The sequence below is a fragment of the Helianthus annuus genome, chromosome 11 (assembly GCF_002127325.2).
Source record: "Helianthus annuus cultivar XRQ/B chromosome 11, HanXRQr2.0-SUNRISE, whole genome shotgun sequence".
In the NCBI taxonomy this organism is placed as follows: Eukaryota; Viridiplantae; Streptophyta; class Magnoliopsida; order Asterales; family Asteraceae; genus Helianthus; species Helianthus annuus.
In genome coordinates, this window is record NC_035443.2 from 178576722 (window position 1) to 178593610 (window position 16889).

General features: G+C 38.2%; 1 protein-coding gene and 2 long non-coding RNA genes across 6 annotated transcripts; 1 reads left to right on the top strand and 2 right to left on the bottom strand.

Annotated features, from left to right (window-relative positions):
• Window positions 1-4: 4 nt before the first annotated feature.
• On the bottom strand, window positions 5-2618 carry LOC110888890 (glutathione S-transferase T3-like). 3 transcript variants are annotated; one of them, XM_035980323.1, is made up of 3 exons: window positions 2472-2618; window positions 958-1524; window positions 5-871 (listed from the first exon to the last, which is right to left on the bottom strand). In XM_035980323.1, exons 2-3 carry the CDS (start codon window positions 1505-1507, stop codon window positions 138-140), a joined length of 1284 nt encoding a protein of 427 aa, XP_035836216.1. In that variant the 5' UTR covers window positions 1508-1524; window positions 2472-2618; the 3' UTR covers window positions 5-137. The 3 variants fall into 3 exon arrangements, with proteins under 3 accessions (XP_035836216.1, XP_035836217.1, XP_021992080.1); XM_035980324.1 differs by having other exon boundaries at window positions 958-1518; window positions 2472-2572; XM_022136388.2 differs by having other exon boundaries at window positions 958-2580.
• A 4261-nt stretch (window positions 2619-6879) lies between these two features.
• On the top strand, window positions 6880-8261 carry LOC110887402. 2 transcript variants are annotated; one of them, XR_002563282.2, is made up of 3 exons: window positions 6880-7011; window positions 7521-7577; window positions 8024-8261. It is a non-coding gene; the product is annotated as an uncharacterized LOC110887402 (long non-coding RNA). The 2 variants fall into 2 exon arrangements; XR_002563281.2 differs by having other exon boundaries at window positions 7524-7577.
• Window positions 8262-9272: 1011 nt separating this feature from the next.
• LOC110887403 lies at window positions 9273-16659 on the bottom strand. The gene is made up of 3 exons (XR_002563283.2): window positions 16591-16659; window positions 9966-10031; window positions 9273-9388 (listed from the first exon to the last, which is right to left on the bottom strand). It is a non-coding gene; the product is annotated as an uncharacterized LOC110887403 (long non-coding RNA).
• Window positions 16660-16889: the final 230 nt, after the last annotated feature.

The following is a 16889-nucleotide window of genomic DNA, read 5'->3' on the forward strand; positions in this document are numbered from 1 at the left end:
ATATAAAAAATAAAAGTAATATAATCCATAAAATATAAAACTGAATCAATTTCGTTACAACTAGAAAATATAAAAAATGTTTGCGACGTAAATTAAAGACGAAAACTAGAAAATATAAAAAATGATAACGACATAATTTAAAGACTCCATTTTTTAGCAATTTTCGCCTTCATTTTTTGCAACACTTCTTTATCTTTTTCCGGGAGCGAGTCGATGTTTGTTGCCATTAGCTTAAAGTCTTCACGATCGGCCGCTTCTTGCATTTCTTTTTCTTTCAACTTAAGTCTCGCCGCTTGTATTTCGTTAAATTCGGTGAACTTGCTCATCAACTTATCCACCTTCGTTTCACCCGGAGTTTCATTTTTTGTCGACATCTCTTTATTTTTGGCCGCTGCTTCCTTTTTTGCTTTGTCTCTGCCATTTGGGCGCTTCAATTCCGGAATCTCCATCACTTCATCGTCAAACTCGGGTTCGTCATTAATATTAATATGGTAACGCACATCCGAATCACCGGCACTATGCTCTATCGACTCGAATGTCTTACACCTCTTTGCTCTTGCCACCTCGTTAGGAACCGGCGCCCACTTGGGACAATTTTTAAAGATTTCCCAAGCCCCTACATATGTGAACGCACTACCTTCTTTCGTATGGTATTTTGACATAGCTATGGCAAAAACCGTTTCATCACTCGCCCCACTTGGCCGATTCGAATGAGCGTTGTTGTAATAACCACAAAACGCCGATATCTTCTTATTCATCTCTCGATACTTTGAGCTCATTGAGTTCACTTCTCGGTACGGTTCTTTTTGCATCAAAGCATGAAATTTGTTGCAAACCTCCTTCCAAAAACTGCCAGACTTTTGATTATTACCTATAAAAAAATATCAAGGTGTAAATAAATGTTGTTTTATATTGAATAAAATATTATTTTAGTATAAATAAAAAAGTATAACATACCTACGATCGGACACGTAGACGTATTGGTCCACGCCCTTGCCAACGCCAACTCTTCGATCGATGTCCAAGTTTGACCTCTTCCGGTGGTTAAATTTTCTTGTTCCGGCCTCGTTGAACGCTTTTTTGTAGATGTTTTCTTAGAACTTTGAGGTTGGGTTTCGGGTACAACGGCAATGTCATCCAAATCGTCTAACGAAGGGGTATCGGGTGTCGGTTGCGATTGGACTTTCGTATGAATAGGCCGACTTTGGCTTTGTTGGAGCGTTTTTAGTTGTTGCTGATATTGTTGTTGAAATTGGATTTGTTGAAGTTGAAATAAACTAGTAGGTTGCGGGGTTTGAGGAAGTTGCGTGAACGCGTTAGGATTCGGGGTTTGAGAGAGTTGCGTGAACGTGTTAGGAGTCGGGGTTTGAGGGAGTTGGTTGAACGCATTAGGAACTTGATTGTAGCTTGTAAAAGAAAATTGTGGAGTCGCCCACATCGGATCAATGGGTGGCGTCCACGGGGTTTGTGGCGGGTTGTTTGTGTTGTTCGGGTTGCTTGGATCCATGGTAGTATTAACTATAGCTTAATGACACACATAAATAGAATTGCATAAATCATAAACAAACGAACCTCAATCAATATGATCAAAGTCTAATATAATTAAATAAATTCAAATATAACCTTTTAAATTAATGGGCAACTAGCAGACTATATTATTAAAATAACAATTCTAATCCATTTGGACCTGTATAAAACTTTACCCATATGACCAGTTAGTCAACCGACCCACTTTACCTATGTATAATCAACTAATTCATTGCCATTAATCAACTCATATCAATGTGTTTAAAAGTTAAAGCAATTTTGCAACAATTAACTATACTCGTATGCGGCAATCAGCCGGAGACAATACAAGTTACCATTAATTTACATTAGTTTAAGCAATTTTGCAAATAGTCACTTTGTATGCACAGTAAACAAACAAGCATAGTAAAAAAGCATGTAATTTGCAGTGATTAAAATAAAAAGATTGCACTTCATATATCATTTTCTAGAAGCTGGTTCAGAAGCATGATGTCCATTTCATTACCTGACCGTCATATCCAACATGATGAGAAAAGGTTTCTATTCACACCTAGCTTAAATAAATTTGTGAAAACAGAAACATATCACTTACTCTCTAACTGAAATAATGCGTTTGAGCCAATTAACCAAATAACATTAGGTTTTAACTCCAAAATTCCAGTGCTAGAACTTATCTAGTGATCTGCAACTACATATAACCTAATTCAAGCTGCTGGTACAGATTAACATGTAACGTCCTCGTGTTCATATCATTCGAGTCAAATCGTGACAGAAAACGAACGAATAAACCCTAACTGGTTGAGATTATATGTGTGTATGAACATTCTATAGATCATATTAACCGATCTATCATACAATTCAACTAGAAAACAATCAATCCAAACAAAAAACAATTACATCAAGAAGAACTATAATTGTAATACATATCATAAGAAAACAAGTACCTGTTATCGTTCTTCTTGATGTGATTTGCGACCGTGAACTTGATTATCACAGAGGAAAAGAATCTGTTGCCGTTCTTTTTTGATGGTGGGGTTAGGGTTTGCGTGAATAATGGAAAAAAAAGGGGTCGTGGTTGCCGTGGTTTAATCCACGCGAACCACCGTGATTTAATTAAGGGGGTGGTATAGGGCATGAATAATGGGCCTATGTGGCAAATCATGACCCAATCATGACCCCCACACCCTGTAGCCTTATATTAATCATTGATTAGCTGACAACTATTGACTTTTATTGTAAAACTTCCTCGGCAACTTGCAGTACGTGGGATCGAATACGTAACTGACGAGGCCATTTGTTTTGTTTTGTTTTTGTTAACGATGAATTTCGTTTTATGCTGTCATTTGTGGGACTTGAACCTAAGATCTTCGTCCCCTAAACCCACATGTTTAAAGATTCGTCTTTGTCAATAGACCACCACCCATTGATTTTGTAATCAACAAAAGTTCCTACTTCTTGCTTTTTTATACCTATTTTAAAATTTATGTAGTTTTTTTTTTTATTATTGAAATCCAATTACAAATTAAGAAAGTTGTTCAAACATCGCTATATATAACTATAAAGAAAATTTATCTACACGGTATGTTTGGCATGAAGCTTTTAGAAGCTTCTAGCTTTAAGCTTTTAAGAAAAATTTTTCACTCAACAAAAAGTCTTGTTTGTTTGAAGGAGCTTGAAGCTTTTAGGTTAGGAGCTTGAAACTTTTGGTTGAACGCTCCTACTAGTAGCGTTTAAAAGGAGCTACAAGCTTTTAGAGAAAAAATGACTATTTTAACCTCTAAAAGTAATGAAAATTTTAATGCACAAACATTTTAAATTTTTAGTTATGTCCATTTTAGTCATTTTATACATTTTATTAAAAGTTCCAGCTACTCTGTCAAACACCAAATATATCTAAACAGCTACAGCTACTAGCTACCAGCTACAGCCAGTGGCAAGCTTGAAAAAAAAGTTCGGGGGGTCGGAAGGTAACGGACCTAAAAAAAAATTCTATCGCGTAGTTTCAAGGTGTATGCTCGGGTCGGACGTCGGTGATTCGATTCGGGTCGGGTCAAACATTAATATCAAATAAAAAACGTTCTCAAACATTAAAACGTAAACATTGTTTAACAAACAAACGAACAAAGACATTAAAACATTAAAAAGGAGAGAGGAAGGTGGGTACCCGGTTCATTATTCGCTTCATTAACCGGTTCGCTTGTTGAAACTTTTTGATGTTTAATCTCATTGTTTCCATCAACAATTCCCTCTACTTGTTCTTCATTCTTTCTTTTGAAAAAAGAAGTTATCATTTTATTTCTTCCCCATAGCATAATCTAATGACAAAACAAGTTAACAAATCACCCTAAATTTCAAACTTTAATTTCTATCTAAATCAAATCACAATAAGATTAAACAAATAAAATTAGACATAGTTACAGAAAGATTCAACAAGTTTAGGGCAAAAATCCGGACCAATTTCACTCCTAATTTCAACCTACATCACATAAATTGCAGCCCTAAATTAAACCTAAAGATAAAAAACACATACCTTTAACCTTATGAAGATCGAAGAAGTCGAACAAGAGTACAAGACCACAACAACGAGCAGCGTTTTGGCTTCTGTTCTGGAACAAGAAGCTGAAGTCGAACAGTTCTGGAAGACTGGAACCTGCGTTTTTTCCCCCTTCTACAGTTCTGGATTGTGGCTTCTATTCTTCTAGTCGATGTCCCAAAGTAAACGAATTTTGGTTTTTTTTATAGGGTGGGCTTTTAAGTTGGGCTATATAATGATTTGATTTGGGTTGTATAATAATATACATTCTAGTATTCTACCAGATATATTGATTTGGGCTATAATATATGGGCTAATTAAATATTTTATTTGGGTTATATAAATAAAAAAAATTAAAACCGGGGGGTCGAAAACGTATATACCTAAAATTTTTTTTATAAAACCGGGGGTCGAAAACGTATATACCTACAAACTCTTAGACGCAACGTACATATATAACACTACTGACCGAAAAGTTCGGGGGGTCGGGCGCCCCCCTCGCCCCATAAATATTGCGCCCCTGGCTACAACTACCAGCTTCCAGCCATCAACCATCAGCTACTTTTGCTAAACATACCCATAGTTGATGTCATGGAATCTTCTAATAGATTCTTGAATATTATGAATAACACTAGGTTTTGAGTTTTCAAAATAATCTAATCCAACAAAAACTAAAAAATTACGTAATCAAGTAAACCTTCTTTTTTCTAACGGTAAATTTGGGTCGTTGTCATCGTGTCACCAGCGAAACCAACCGATTATATACATCTTCACTAAGCAATAATGTCTATACACCAATTCAGCAAGAAAAACAATAAATATAAGAAAACCCCCTTGTGGGAATCAGACCCAAAACCTTATAGTCTCTAAACCTTATCCCAATTTTAAGATACCACTAGATTATAATGTCATGGGCAATCAAGTAAACTAATATCCAAACACAAATTATAGATACATATCATAAAAAAAAAATTATCACCACTAATTGTATCAATCATATTAAATGTTAGAAGTTAAAAGTAAGCATAAACTTAGAGTAAACTGTCATTTTTGTTCCTGAGGTTTGGTCACTTTTGTCATTTTAGTCCAAATTTGAAACTTTTTGCATCTGGGTCCTTGTGGTTTCATTTTTGTTGCCATTTTGGTCCAAAAGCAAAGTCAGCTCAAATTTCTAAAAAAAACTTGGTTTTTTGTCCTTCTCCTCAGTTTAATGAAGGGCATTTTGGTTATTTTGCCCACCTGCCCACCTTCCCACCCCCACCCCTCTCTCCTTTTCTTCTCTCTTTCCCCTTCTGATCTACAGACCAAACCACCATCAACTCATTCACACCTTCTGATCTCCATCCTTTACCATAGTTCACCCATTTATACAATATCCCAGCCACAACACCACCACCATTTCCATCGAAAACCATCTTGCTAAACATACCCATAGTTGATGTAATGGAATCTTCTAATAGATTCTTGAATATTATGAATAGAGTAAACTGCAATTTTACCCCCTGTGGTTTAGGCCAATTGGCACTCTGGCCCCCTCTAACGAAATTATTGCAATTTTACCCCCCAAAGTTGTTGTTATGTCGCACATTTACCCCCCGGTGTCAAATTCCCTTGTTATCTTTAAATGGTCAAAGGGGGTCAAAGGGCAGAAATGTAATTTTACCTTAATATTACCTTATATAATACTATTACCCCTGTACTATTACTCCCAACTACAATCTTACCCCCTAAGCTTATCGACCACACTCCACCCACTTCTTCTTCCTCATCAACGGCAACCACACCCACCGACGATCCTTCCTAAGCTTGTCCACCGGAGAATGAGCCAATCAGAGGACACATTGCTTCCACCTCCACCAGCAGAGCCGATCCCCCTGTCCACACCACCGGCGATGCCCCTGTCCACCGTCGATCCACCTGTCCACCGGCGATCCTCCCTGTTCTCGCACTTGTCAGGTAAAATCGAACAAGTATTGTGATTGTGGTTAATGAACAAGTAATGTCAGGTTACAGAACAAGTAATGTCAGGTTAAAAAACAGGGGTATTGAACATGGATCGTTCTGTGTTTGCAGTGGACATGAGGATTCGTGTTTCACTAGGATCGATTGGGGTTTCCTTGGTTGTCAAAATGCGAGGCCGCCCTTTCCTGCACTTCTAGTTTCCCCCTCAACAGGAAATGGTTGCGTAGTTGAACTATAATATATTAGGATGTTTTGTGTAATATGTAGGTTAAGTTAAATTAAACATGCATTTTGTGTATATATCATGATCCTTGGTTATGACAATGTAGGACTAATGATCTTTAACAATGATCCTTATTTAACTACTGTTGAATGCCTATTGCATGGTATTCTTGTTTTTGAATGTCTATTGTTTTTTACTGTTGAATGTCTATTGTGAGTTATAAGGGAAGGGACTGATAGGTGGTTATATATGCTTGATCAGCAGGTTATTTTTCGACAGATTGTTTTTGAATGTCTATTGTGAGTTAGTTATAAGGGAAGGGACCGATAGCTTGGGTATGCTTGTTTTTGAATGTCTATTGTGAGTTAGTTATATATCCCATATTAGTTTACCATGGTAAGTTTGTGGTAACATTCTATAACACCTCAAAAAGATTTAGTAGACATAAAAGTTAAATCAATTAAAGATTTAACTTAGTTAATGGAAATAATACAAATATTAGTAATATAATGAAAAAGGTATAAGATAAATAAGTAAATAAACTAGAAGGGCCAAAGGTGTAAATTAATAAAATTCAATTTATTAAAAAGGATTAAACCCTAAAACACACACTGTTTCAAAGAACATGAGCACAAGGAATCGATCAAGAACATGAGCACAAGGGAAACCCTTGCTTCAAAGAAATCAAGTAATTAAACTCGAAATTGAGGGATAATCCACTGCATGAACATCAAATAACATTCTACTGAACTCAATTATTGAAGTGGTAAGTTCAATTCTTTGAAATTATGATTTTGTAGGAAGTGGGCTACAACCCTATATTGAGTTCATGTAACAAAATGTGTAAATTGGAGTTAGGAATGCCCTCTAGAACAAGAATCATGCTTGTTTTTAGGTCATTGAATGATTTTAGTATAAACCCGTTTGATAAAAAATATGTTATGAATGAGATGATCAAAAAATAGAAGTAATCATGTGTAATTCTAACATATGATGTTGTTGTAATATTTGAAATATTAAATAAATCAGTGAAGGTTAAGAAGGATTTATGAAATTGGTTGATTGTTGGTAAGTTACTAGATGAACTAGTAGGATTATGCCTTTGAATATTTGTACAAAATGTCCTATCAATGCGAACACCGCCAAGTGTTCGATGAAATGTCTAGGAGAAACAAATATGTGAAATTTGGAAATTTTATGATAATGTTGTCATATGGGGAATCATGTGAATAATGGAATGAAATGGTTTGGGCTAAATGGATGAATGTATTGAAGTAGGTGTAAAAGAAGAAAGCTCAAACGTTAGGAAAGCAGAAGACGCGCAAGATGGAGGTATGTTGTTTTAGGCCTTCAAAGTTTATTTTGTGATTTGTCGTTTGTGCTAAAAACCATAAATGTGGTAGTTCATAGTGGTTATTTAGTATGTAGAATGATCCGTTATAAATTGGTCTTATGAAACATAAATTTAGAAAGAAAGTTGTATCATGTTCGGTTCATTACGAAGGAACCAAATGATGAAAAGTTAAGTGAAAAAGAAAAGCATTCGTCGTGTTATACGGACCGGATGAAAGTAATGTTAAGAATGTTATTATCCGTTACTAACGGGTAAGTAAGGAATGGAATGTTATGTCTCTATTTTGAGACGAGAATGTAATGACCCGTTTGACGGGTAGTATGTGCAAAAAGTATGATGTAAAGGCAAGAGATCGATAAATTGTTTTATTGGAAAAGGATATTATAGATGACGGAATAACTCATTAATTTGTTTTTTGATGTAGGTAAAACCTCGGCATAATAGCTTGGCGACTTGGAACGAACACACTCGATTCATGCCCACCTAGCGCTTCCGAAGATGTTTAGTTTTGTATGGTTCTAGTTTTTGGTAGTATGTATTTTCAACATGTGTGGTTTTTAGTTGTCCTTACATTTTGGCAAAAACTTAGTTAGTATGTTGATTTTGTATCTAGATCTTTTAAACTTGTCCGTTTTGGTTTTGAAAATGGTTGTGTATGAAAACATGTTGGAGGGTTTGGAAAATATGAGTTAGCCACACTTTGTTACTTAAAGTTTGTTGTCGAAACTCTTATGTTAAGGTCTTATTTGTTTTAAAACAGGGAATCGTTATATTTACAAACGGGTCATGCCGAATTTTTTTTTTTTTTTTGTAAATTTTAGTATAAAATTAATGTCCCTTCAGAAAGCATTAAGAAGGGTGTCTCACATTCCTAAAGGTCTTCCAAAGAAGGAGAAGAAAAACATGAAGAAAAGTGAAGAAACAAGCTCAAAACTCACTGTTTTGAACTTAGATGAATTTGCCTGAAGTTGAGAAATGTAGAGATTTGAGAGTGTTAGAGAGAGTGTTTGGAGTGTGGAAAGTATTTAGGAGGTGGTAATGGGTTGTATTTATCGTTAGGATTAGGGTTTGGGTGTTAAATGAGGTGATTGGGGGTTGAAAGGAGGGAAAAGGAGTTAAAATCCGCGAGTTTGAAAACATTCTGCTAGACCTAGAGCTTTTGCACGGTCGTGCGGATCAGGTGCACGGTCGTGCGGATCACAGAACACAGGGTGGTGCACATCAGGTGCACGGTCATGCGGATCGCATTCTGCATGGTCGTGCGCATCAGTTGAATGGGCGTGCACCATTTGCAGAATTTACCAAATTTTCTAGAATTTGCAGTTTGACCCCTAGAGTTTGATAATCCCATTATTTTATGCTAGAAACTCATAATTAAGCATGTTTTTGGCTTTTTAAGTTTATGCAAGAGTATGAATGATGATACACGTGTGATTAACATTCCGAAATAATATAAACTCAATGTATGGCTCGGTTTTTATATAAAATGTGTATTTCGTGAGTGTTTATGTATGAATATGTAACACTCTAGTTTATATCATACTAATTCTTACCAAATAGCTAAGAATGTTCATGATTAGTTTAAAACAAAACATTAATATTAATCCTAACTTAGTACGTACTAGTTTATCAACCTTCCAAAAGGCAATAATAGGATACATAAGTATTCCTTCTATTACAAGGTTTCATTAATGGTTAACTACGACAAAAGTTGCGGAACAATTTCTTGAATGTGTTCGGTTCATGAGCCTTGAATTGATCATCATCCGCATGCTTGGCATACTTGAAGCTGGAAAATTTAACAAATATTAGTGTAAGATTCCTTAGAAACTACGCATAATCGAAAGTATACTTAAACGGATTCAATCTATGAAAATATACAAGTTTAACAAAATTTGGCTGGGCTCCACCGTAACTTACGGTGGTCACCGTAAGTTACGGTGGCCACTAGGCAACTATGGCCTGCCGTAAATCAGTAAAGAACCACCGTAACAAATCACCCTCTACCGTAAGTTATGGTAGCTACCGTAACTTACGGTAGCTTCTGCATATTTTCCTGTTTTGCTGTTTTGACCCGTTTATTCCAATTTTTGCACTTTTAAGTCACCAAGGCACAATACGGGACATTTCCTTACAACAAGTATGACCCGTTTTGGGTCCCTTGTTTCAACACCCACGCTCCCATTACCGGTTTGCGTGTTATTACTTTTCTTTCCATTACCCGACACCCGGGTTTATGGTCTACGGATAAGGTACTCCCGTTACCCGGTTTGTACCCACCATTGATAACCCGTTTGGTTTGCCATTATGAAATCCCTCATTCAAGCAACTAAATCATCAATATTGTAGAAGCATTAGCCACGTACCTCAAAGCTTCCCTTTTAAGCGAGTGTCCGCACCGGCTTGACTTCCCGACGCCTCACTCGTGTTGCCTAAAATACACAAGCCAATTATCATTAGAACCTTTCGGCTCATGACTTAAGCTTGTTAACTTAGCCAAACACCACAATTTGTGTCAATCAATGTCTTTTAGGCATTTTATCGAGCATCTTATATGCATGATTTCTAACAATTCATAATTAAGTTTAACATTCGTCATTTAGCCATGATAAACATCAATTTAGGCAATTTCACATAATTTTCACATCAATAATTTCTGAACCTATTTCATAGAACTTGAATTACACTAGGATAACATCATATTCCTAATGTTCCATATTTTCCTACAAAATTCTCATATCACCTCTAATGGTGATTATGGACTTTTACAAGAATTAAGCCAAATTTCAACAAGTAATCGGCTAGGGTTCATCCCTATACACTATTTCAATCAAAACAACTATCATGCATGCTCAGATTCGAATCTCATGAATTTATCTAAAATTTAAGATAGAACCAAATCATGAAATTTTGCATACCTTACGATCCCTTAGTCAAGGTGATCACGAATCTATATTCAGATTTTAATTTGGACTTGATTTGAACCTTCAATTGGTGAATTTTGTATATGTTAGGGTTTGATGGAGAAACCTCCTGGTCGCCCTAAGCTCTGGTCGATCAAACACACACTTAGGTGTGTGTTTGGTGTGTTGTTTTACTAGTAATAATTAAAGTTCCAGATTTGACAAGTTTGGTCCCTCAATTATGCATAAGCTATAGAAAAAGGGCATTTAATTATACTTGTCATATTATGTTAAGATTCCTACTAACTAGGTTATCTTTCCTAGTCTTTTATCTTAACTTATTACTGATATTTAGTTTAAAACGTAACATTAATATTTTCGGGGTGTTACAAGTCCACCCTCCTTAAAGAGGGTTTCGTCCCCGAAACCTGTTTATGTATAAGACAAAATTTATACACGTACCGAAAAGTGTAGTCGTCTCATTTCCTCTTTAGACTCACAAGTGGTGTCTGATCCTTTTCGGTGTTCCCATTTGACCTTTACTTGATAGATCATCTTGTTCCTCAAGCTTTTCACCTTACGGTCTAAAATCGCAATTGGTCTCACCGCGTAGTTGAGACTATTATCCACCTCGATGTCATCGTAGTGGATATACGCGGTTTCGTCAGCTAGACATTTCCGGAGATGTGACACATGGAACGTACTATGTATCCCACTCAACTCCGCAGGCAGTTCGAGACGGTATGCCACCCTACCGACCCGCTCGATGATTCTGAAGGGCCCAATAAACCTTGGGCTTAACTTTCCCCTTTTTCTAAACCGGATTATTCCTTTCCATGGTGATACCTTCAGCATCACCTTATCACCAACTTGAAACTCTATTAGTCTTCTTCGTTTGTCAGCATACGCCTTTTGTCGATCTTGAGCCGCTTTCAGGTGAGCTCGGACTATGTCAATCTTTTTATTCGTGAGTCCGACTATATCCTTATGTGCAAGTTCACGCGGACCAACCTCGCCCCAACATACCGGAGTTCGGCACTTCCTACCATATAGCATCTCATACGGAGCCATACCGATGCTTGCGTGGTAACTGTTATTATATGAAAATTCAACCAACGGCAGGTGAATATCCCAACTACCCCCGAAGTCAATTATGCACGCCCGTAACATATCTTCCAATGTTTGTATTGTTCTTTCACTTTGACCATCCGTTTGGGGATGGTACGCGGTGCTAATGAACAATTTAGTTCCCATTTGCTTTTGGAAATCGCACCAAAAACTTGAAGTGAACCGGGTATCCCTATCGGATACGATGGATACCGGTACTCCGTGGCGTGCTATTATCTCATTAGTGTACACTTCCGACATCTTCTCTGACGTATATGTTTCCCGGATAGGGATGAGATGGGCACTTTTGGTTAGTCTATCCACAATTACCCAAATGGCATCAAAACCACGGCTGGTTCTGGGCAGTTTGGTTAGCAGGTCCATTATAATTTGTTCCCACTTCCAAACTAGAATGTCTAATGGTTGCAACTTACCGTATGGTTTTTGATGCTCCGCTTTGACTTGTAAACAAGTCAAACACTTCTCCACATATTTAACCACATCCCTTTTCATCCCCGGCCACCAATAGTTTTGCTTCAAATATCTATACATCTTAGTCGCTCCAGGATGGATCGAATAGCGAGACTTATGAGCCTCGTCAAGCAGGAGACTCTTAACACCACATGTGTTTGGGACCCAAATCCTATCATTCCGGTATTTCATCCCATTACTTCCTTCCGTTAGGTCTTTTACCATCACTTTTATACGTTCTTTCTTCCAATTTTCTTCCCTTACCGCTTCGGTTTGGGCTTCTCCGATTCGCTCAAGCAAGCTTGAAGTTACTACCAACTGCATAGACCGTACTCGAATTGGAACGCATTCATCCTTTCGGCTAAGGGCATCCGCCACCACATTAGCCTTCCCGGGGTGGTAGTGGATCTCGCAGTCGTAGTCTTTCACCACTTCTAACCAACGTCTCTGCCTCATGTTTAACTCCTTCTGATCGAAGAAGTACTTCAAACTCTTATGGTCAGTGAAAATAGTACTTTTCACACCATACAAGTAATGCCTCCAGATTTTCAAGGCAAAGACCACGGCTGCCAACTCAAGATCATGAGTCGGATACTTTGTTTCATGTGGCTTAAGTTGCCTAGAGGCGTATGCGATCACCCTTCCCCTTTGCATTAGCACGCACCCAAGGCCTAGGTGTGATGCATCCGAATACACTACCATATCCTCCGTACCATCCGGTAAAGTTAACACCGGTGCACAGGTTAACTTTTCTTTTAATGTCTGAAATGCCTTTTCTTGATCGCTTCCCCAGACGAACCTCTCATTCTTGCGGGTCAATTTGGTCAACGGCGCTGCGATTTTGGAGAAATCCTGAATGAATCTCCGATAGTAACTTGCCAACCCCAAGAAACTTCTAATTTCGGATGGATTCTTTGGAGGACTCCATTTTGACACCGCTTCCACCTTCGACGGATCCACCAATATTCCCTCGGCACTTATGACGTGCCCTAGGAATTGCACCTCTCGTAACCAGAAGGCGCATTTTGAGAATTTAGCATATAATCTTTCCCGCCTTAATACCTCCAATACTTCTCGTAAATGGTAAGCGTGCTCCGCCTCGTTTCTTGAATAAACGAGGATGTCGTCTATAAAAACAATCACCGATCTATCGAGCATCGGCTTGCAAACCCGGTTCATGAGGTCCATGAAAGCCGCGGGCGCATTCGTTAATCCGAAAGACATCACGAGAAATTCGAATTGTCCGTATCGTGTTCGGAATGCCGTTTTTGGTACATCATTTTCCTTTACCCTTAATTGGTGGTAACCCGATCTCAAATCGATTTTTGAAAACCAGCTAGCGCCTTGTAATTGATCGAATAAGTCGTCGATTCTCGGGAGTGGGTATCGATTCTTTACCGTGAGTTTGTTTAACTCCCGGTAATCAATACACATCCGCATGCTCCCGTCCTTCTTCTTTACAAATAGCACGGGAGCTCCCCAAGGAGACACGCTAGGCCGGATGAATCCCTTTTCAAGTAAATCTTGTAACTGAGACATTAATTCTTGCAGTTCTGACGGTGCCAATCTATAAGGTGTCTTAGCAACTGGTTTAGCACCCAGAGTCAGTTCAATCCCGAACTCTATTTCGCGCTCCGGTGGCATTCCCGGAAGATCCTCGGGAAAGACATCTTCGAATTCACGCACCACAGGTACGTCTTCAATCCTTGGCGTTTCTTTTTTGACGTCACGTACGTAAGTTAAATATGCCTTACACCCGTGTAGTATAAACTTGCGGGCTTCTACCATCAAGCATATCATGGGATTACAAGCCTTCTCCCCATAGATGATGACACGCCTTCCGCTCGGAGACGTTAGGTGTATCTCCTTACGTAAGCATATCACCTTAGCATGGTAGCGGGATAGCCAATCCATTCCGATGACCACTTGAAATTCACCCATGGACATGGGTATTAAATCAATGGAGCATTCCTCGCCATCGATATTCAATTTGCATTCCCGACATACATCACAAACAAGAAAACTTCTGTTATTACCTACTTCTACTTCCATTGGCATAGGTAATTTTGTTAATTTAAACAAGGGGTTTTGAATAAATCTATGTGAAACAAAAGACTTATTCGCACCTGTATCAAATAAAACACGTGCAAGGATCGAATTTACAGTAAATATACCTGTAACCACGTCGGGTTCCATTTTTGCTTCAGCAGCAGTGATTTGGAACGACCTTGCCTTAGCTTTTGGGGTTTCATCCCTAGAGTCGGCACTCTCTTTCTTTCCCACCAATTCCGGACATTCTGACTTTTTATGACCCGGTTGGTAACATTTATAGCACACCGTTACTTTGTCTGGACAATTTGCAACCCCATGCCCTATCTTGCCATATGCCACACAAGGTTTGTTCTTGAAGTAGCATTCACCCTTATGAGTGCGTCCACATGTTTTGCAACTCGGAGAACCTCCTTTTGCACTTCCTTTCTTAGAATATTCAGCTACCTTTGGCTTCTTTGCGGGACTCGGGTTTTCGTCCAAGGCCCTTCTCTCACCTCTTTCAACTTGCCTTTTTAGTTCAATCTCGCGTTCCCGCGCCGCATTGATTATATCGGTGAGGCTTTCATAATGTGAGGGGGTCATGAACTCCCTATATTCAGCCCTAAGCATGGTGTGATAGTAATAGATTTTCTGTTCTTCAGTTTTGACCAAGTCATCACAAAACTTGAGCTTATCCATGAACATCCCCGTAATTTTATCAACGGTTTCACCCTTTTGCCTCAATTGCATGAATTCCTCCTTTATCTTATTTATCACTGCCTTGGGGCTATGATGTTTGAGGAATGGTATTTTGAAATCTTCCCAAGTCATTGCCCTTATTGCTTCAACACCCCTTTCGTTTCTGAGGTTGTCCCACCAATCCTTGGCTTGGCCTCTAAGTTGGCCAGTCCCATAAGCCACGAAATCACTTTCATCACAATGCGTTCGTTCGAAAACACCCTCAATATCGCTTATCCACCTTTGACAAGCAATTGGATCTACCTCTCCATTGAAAATCGGGGGTTTACACGCCATAAACTTGTTGTAAGAACAACCTTTCTTTTCTTTAGCCTTGCCTCTATCACTGGTAAGGTCTTCTCTTAATTCACCAATCCTTTCCTCCATAGTCGAAAGTAAGGTGTTTTGCATTCTTTCCACAAATCTTGGTAGGCTAACTTCAATGGCCCTTCCGACTTCCCCGTCAATCTTCTCTTTCAACTCGTCGGTAGTGAGGGATAGAACATTGTCACTAGCACCTCCCGACATCTTCTTACTGAAATGTTAAAATGATTCGATAAATAATCTTGTTCAATCACTCTCATGCCTTTACATGAGACTTCGTACTCATTATTCGGCCAAGTATATAACTTTGCCTTATCATTTATACTAAGTGTACTTCCCGGGTTCGAGTATATCACAATACTCCTCCCATACACAATAAATCGTTACCCTTTTTAATCTTTTTAAATTTAATTTGCTTTAAATAAATTCTTACCGGATGTTGATCAAGCCTTGAACCGAACACAATTCTCCTTAACCTTAGCTCTGAATACCAACTTGTAACACTCTAGTTTATATCATACTAATTCTTACCAAATAGCTAAGAATGTTCATGATTAGTTTAAAACAAAACATTAATATTAATCCTAACTTAGTACGTACTAGTTTATCAACCTTCCAAAAGACAATAATAGGATACATAAGTATTCCTTCTATTACAAGGTTTCATTAATGGTTAACTACGACAAAAGTTGCGGAACAATTTCTTGAATGTGTTCGGTTCATGAGCCTTGAATTGATCATCATCCGCATGCTTGGCATACTTGAAGCTGGAAAATTTAACAAATATTAGTGTAAGATTCCTTAGAAACTACGCATAATCGAAAGTATACTTAAACGGATTCAATCTATGAAAATATACAAGTTTAACAAAATTTGGCTGGGCTCCACCGTAACTTACGGTGGTCACCGTAAGTTACGGTGGCCACTGGGCAACTATGGCCTGCCGTAAATCAGTAAAGAACCACCGTAACAAATCACCCTCTACCGTAAGTTACGGTAGCTACCGTAAGTTACGGTAGCTACCGTAACTTAAGGTAGCTTCTGCATATTTTCCTGTTTTGCTGTTTTGACCCGTTTATTCCAATTTTTGCACTTTTAAGTCACCAAGGCACAATACGGGACATTTCCTTACAACAAGTATGACCCGTTTTGGGTCCCTTGTTTCAACACCCACGCTCCCATTACCGGTTTGCGTGTTATTACTTTTCTTTCCATTACCCGACACCCGGGTTTATGGTCTACGGATAAGGTACTCCCGTTACCCGGTTTGTACCCACCATTGATAACCCGTTTGGTTTGCCATTATGAAATCCCTCATTCAAGCAACCAAACCATTACATCCCTTTATTGTTCATAGCTAGTAAACATTAACAATGAAAACTAAATCATCAATATTGTAGAAGCATTAGCCACGTACCTCAAAGCTTCCCTTTTAAGCGAGTGTCCGCACCGGCTTGACTTCCCGACGCCTCACTCGTGTTGCCTAAAATACACAAGCCAATTATCATTAGAACCTTTCGGCTCATGACTTAAGCTTGTTAACTTAGCCAAACACCACAATTTGTGTCAATCAATGTCTTTTAGGCATTTTATCGAGCATCTTATGTGCATGATTTCTAACAATTCATAATTAAGTTTAACATTCGTCATTTAGCCATGATAAACATCTATTTAGGCAATTTCACATAATTTTCACATCAATAATTTCTGAACCTA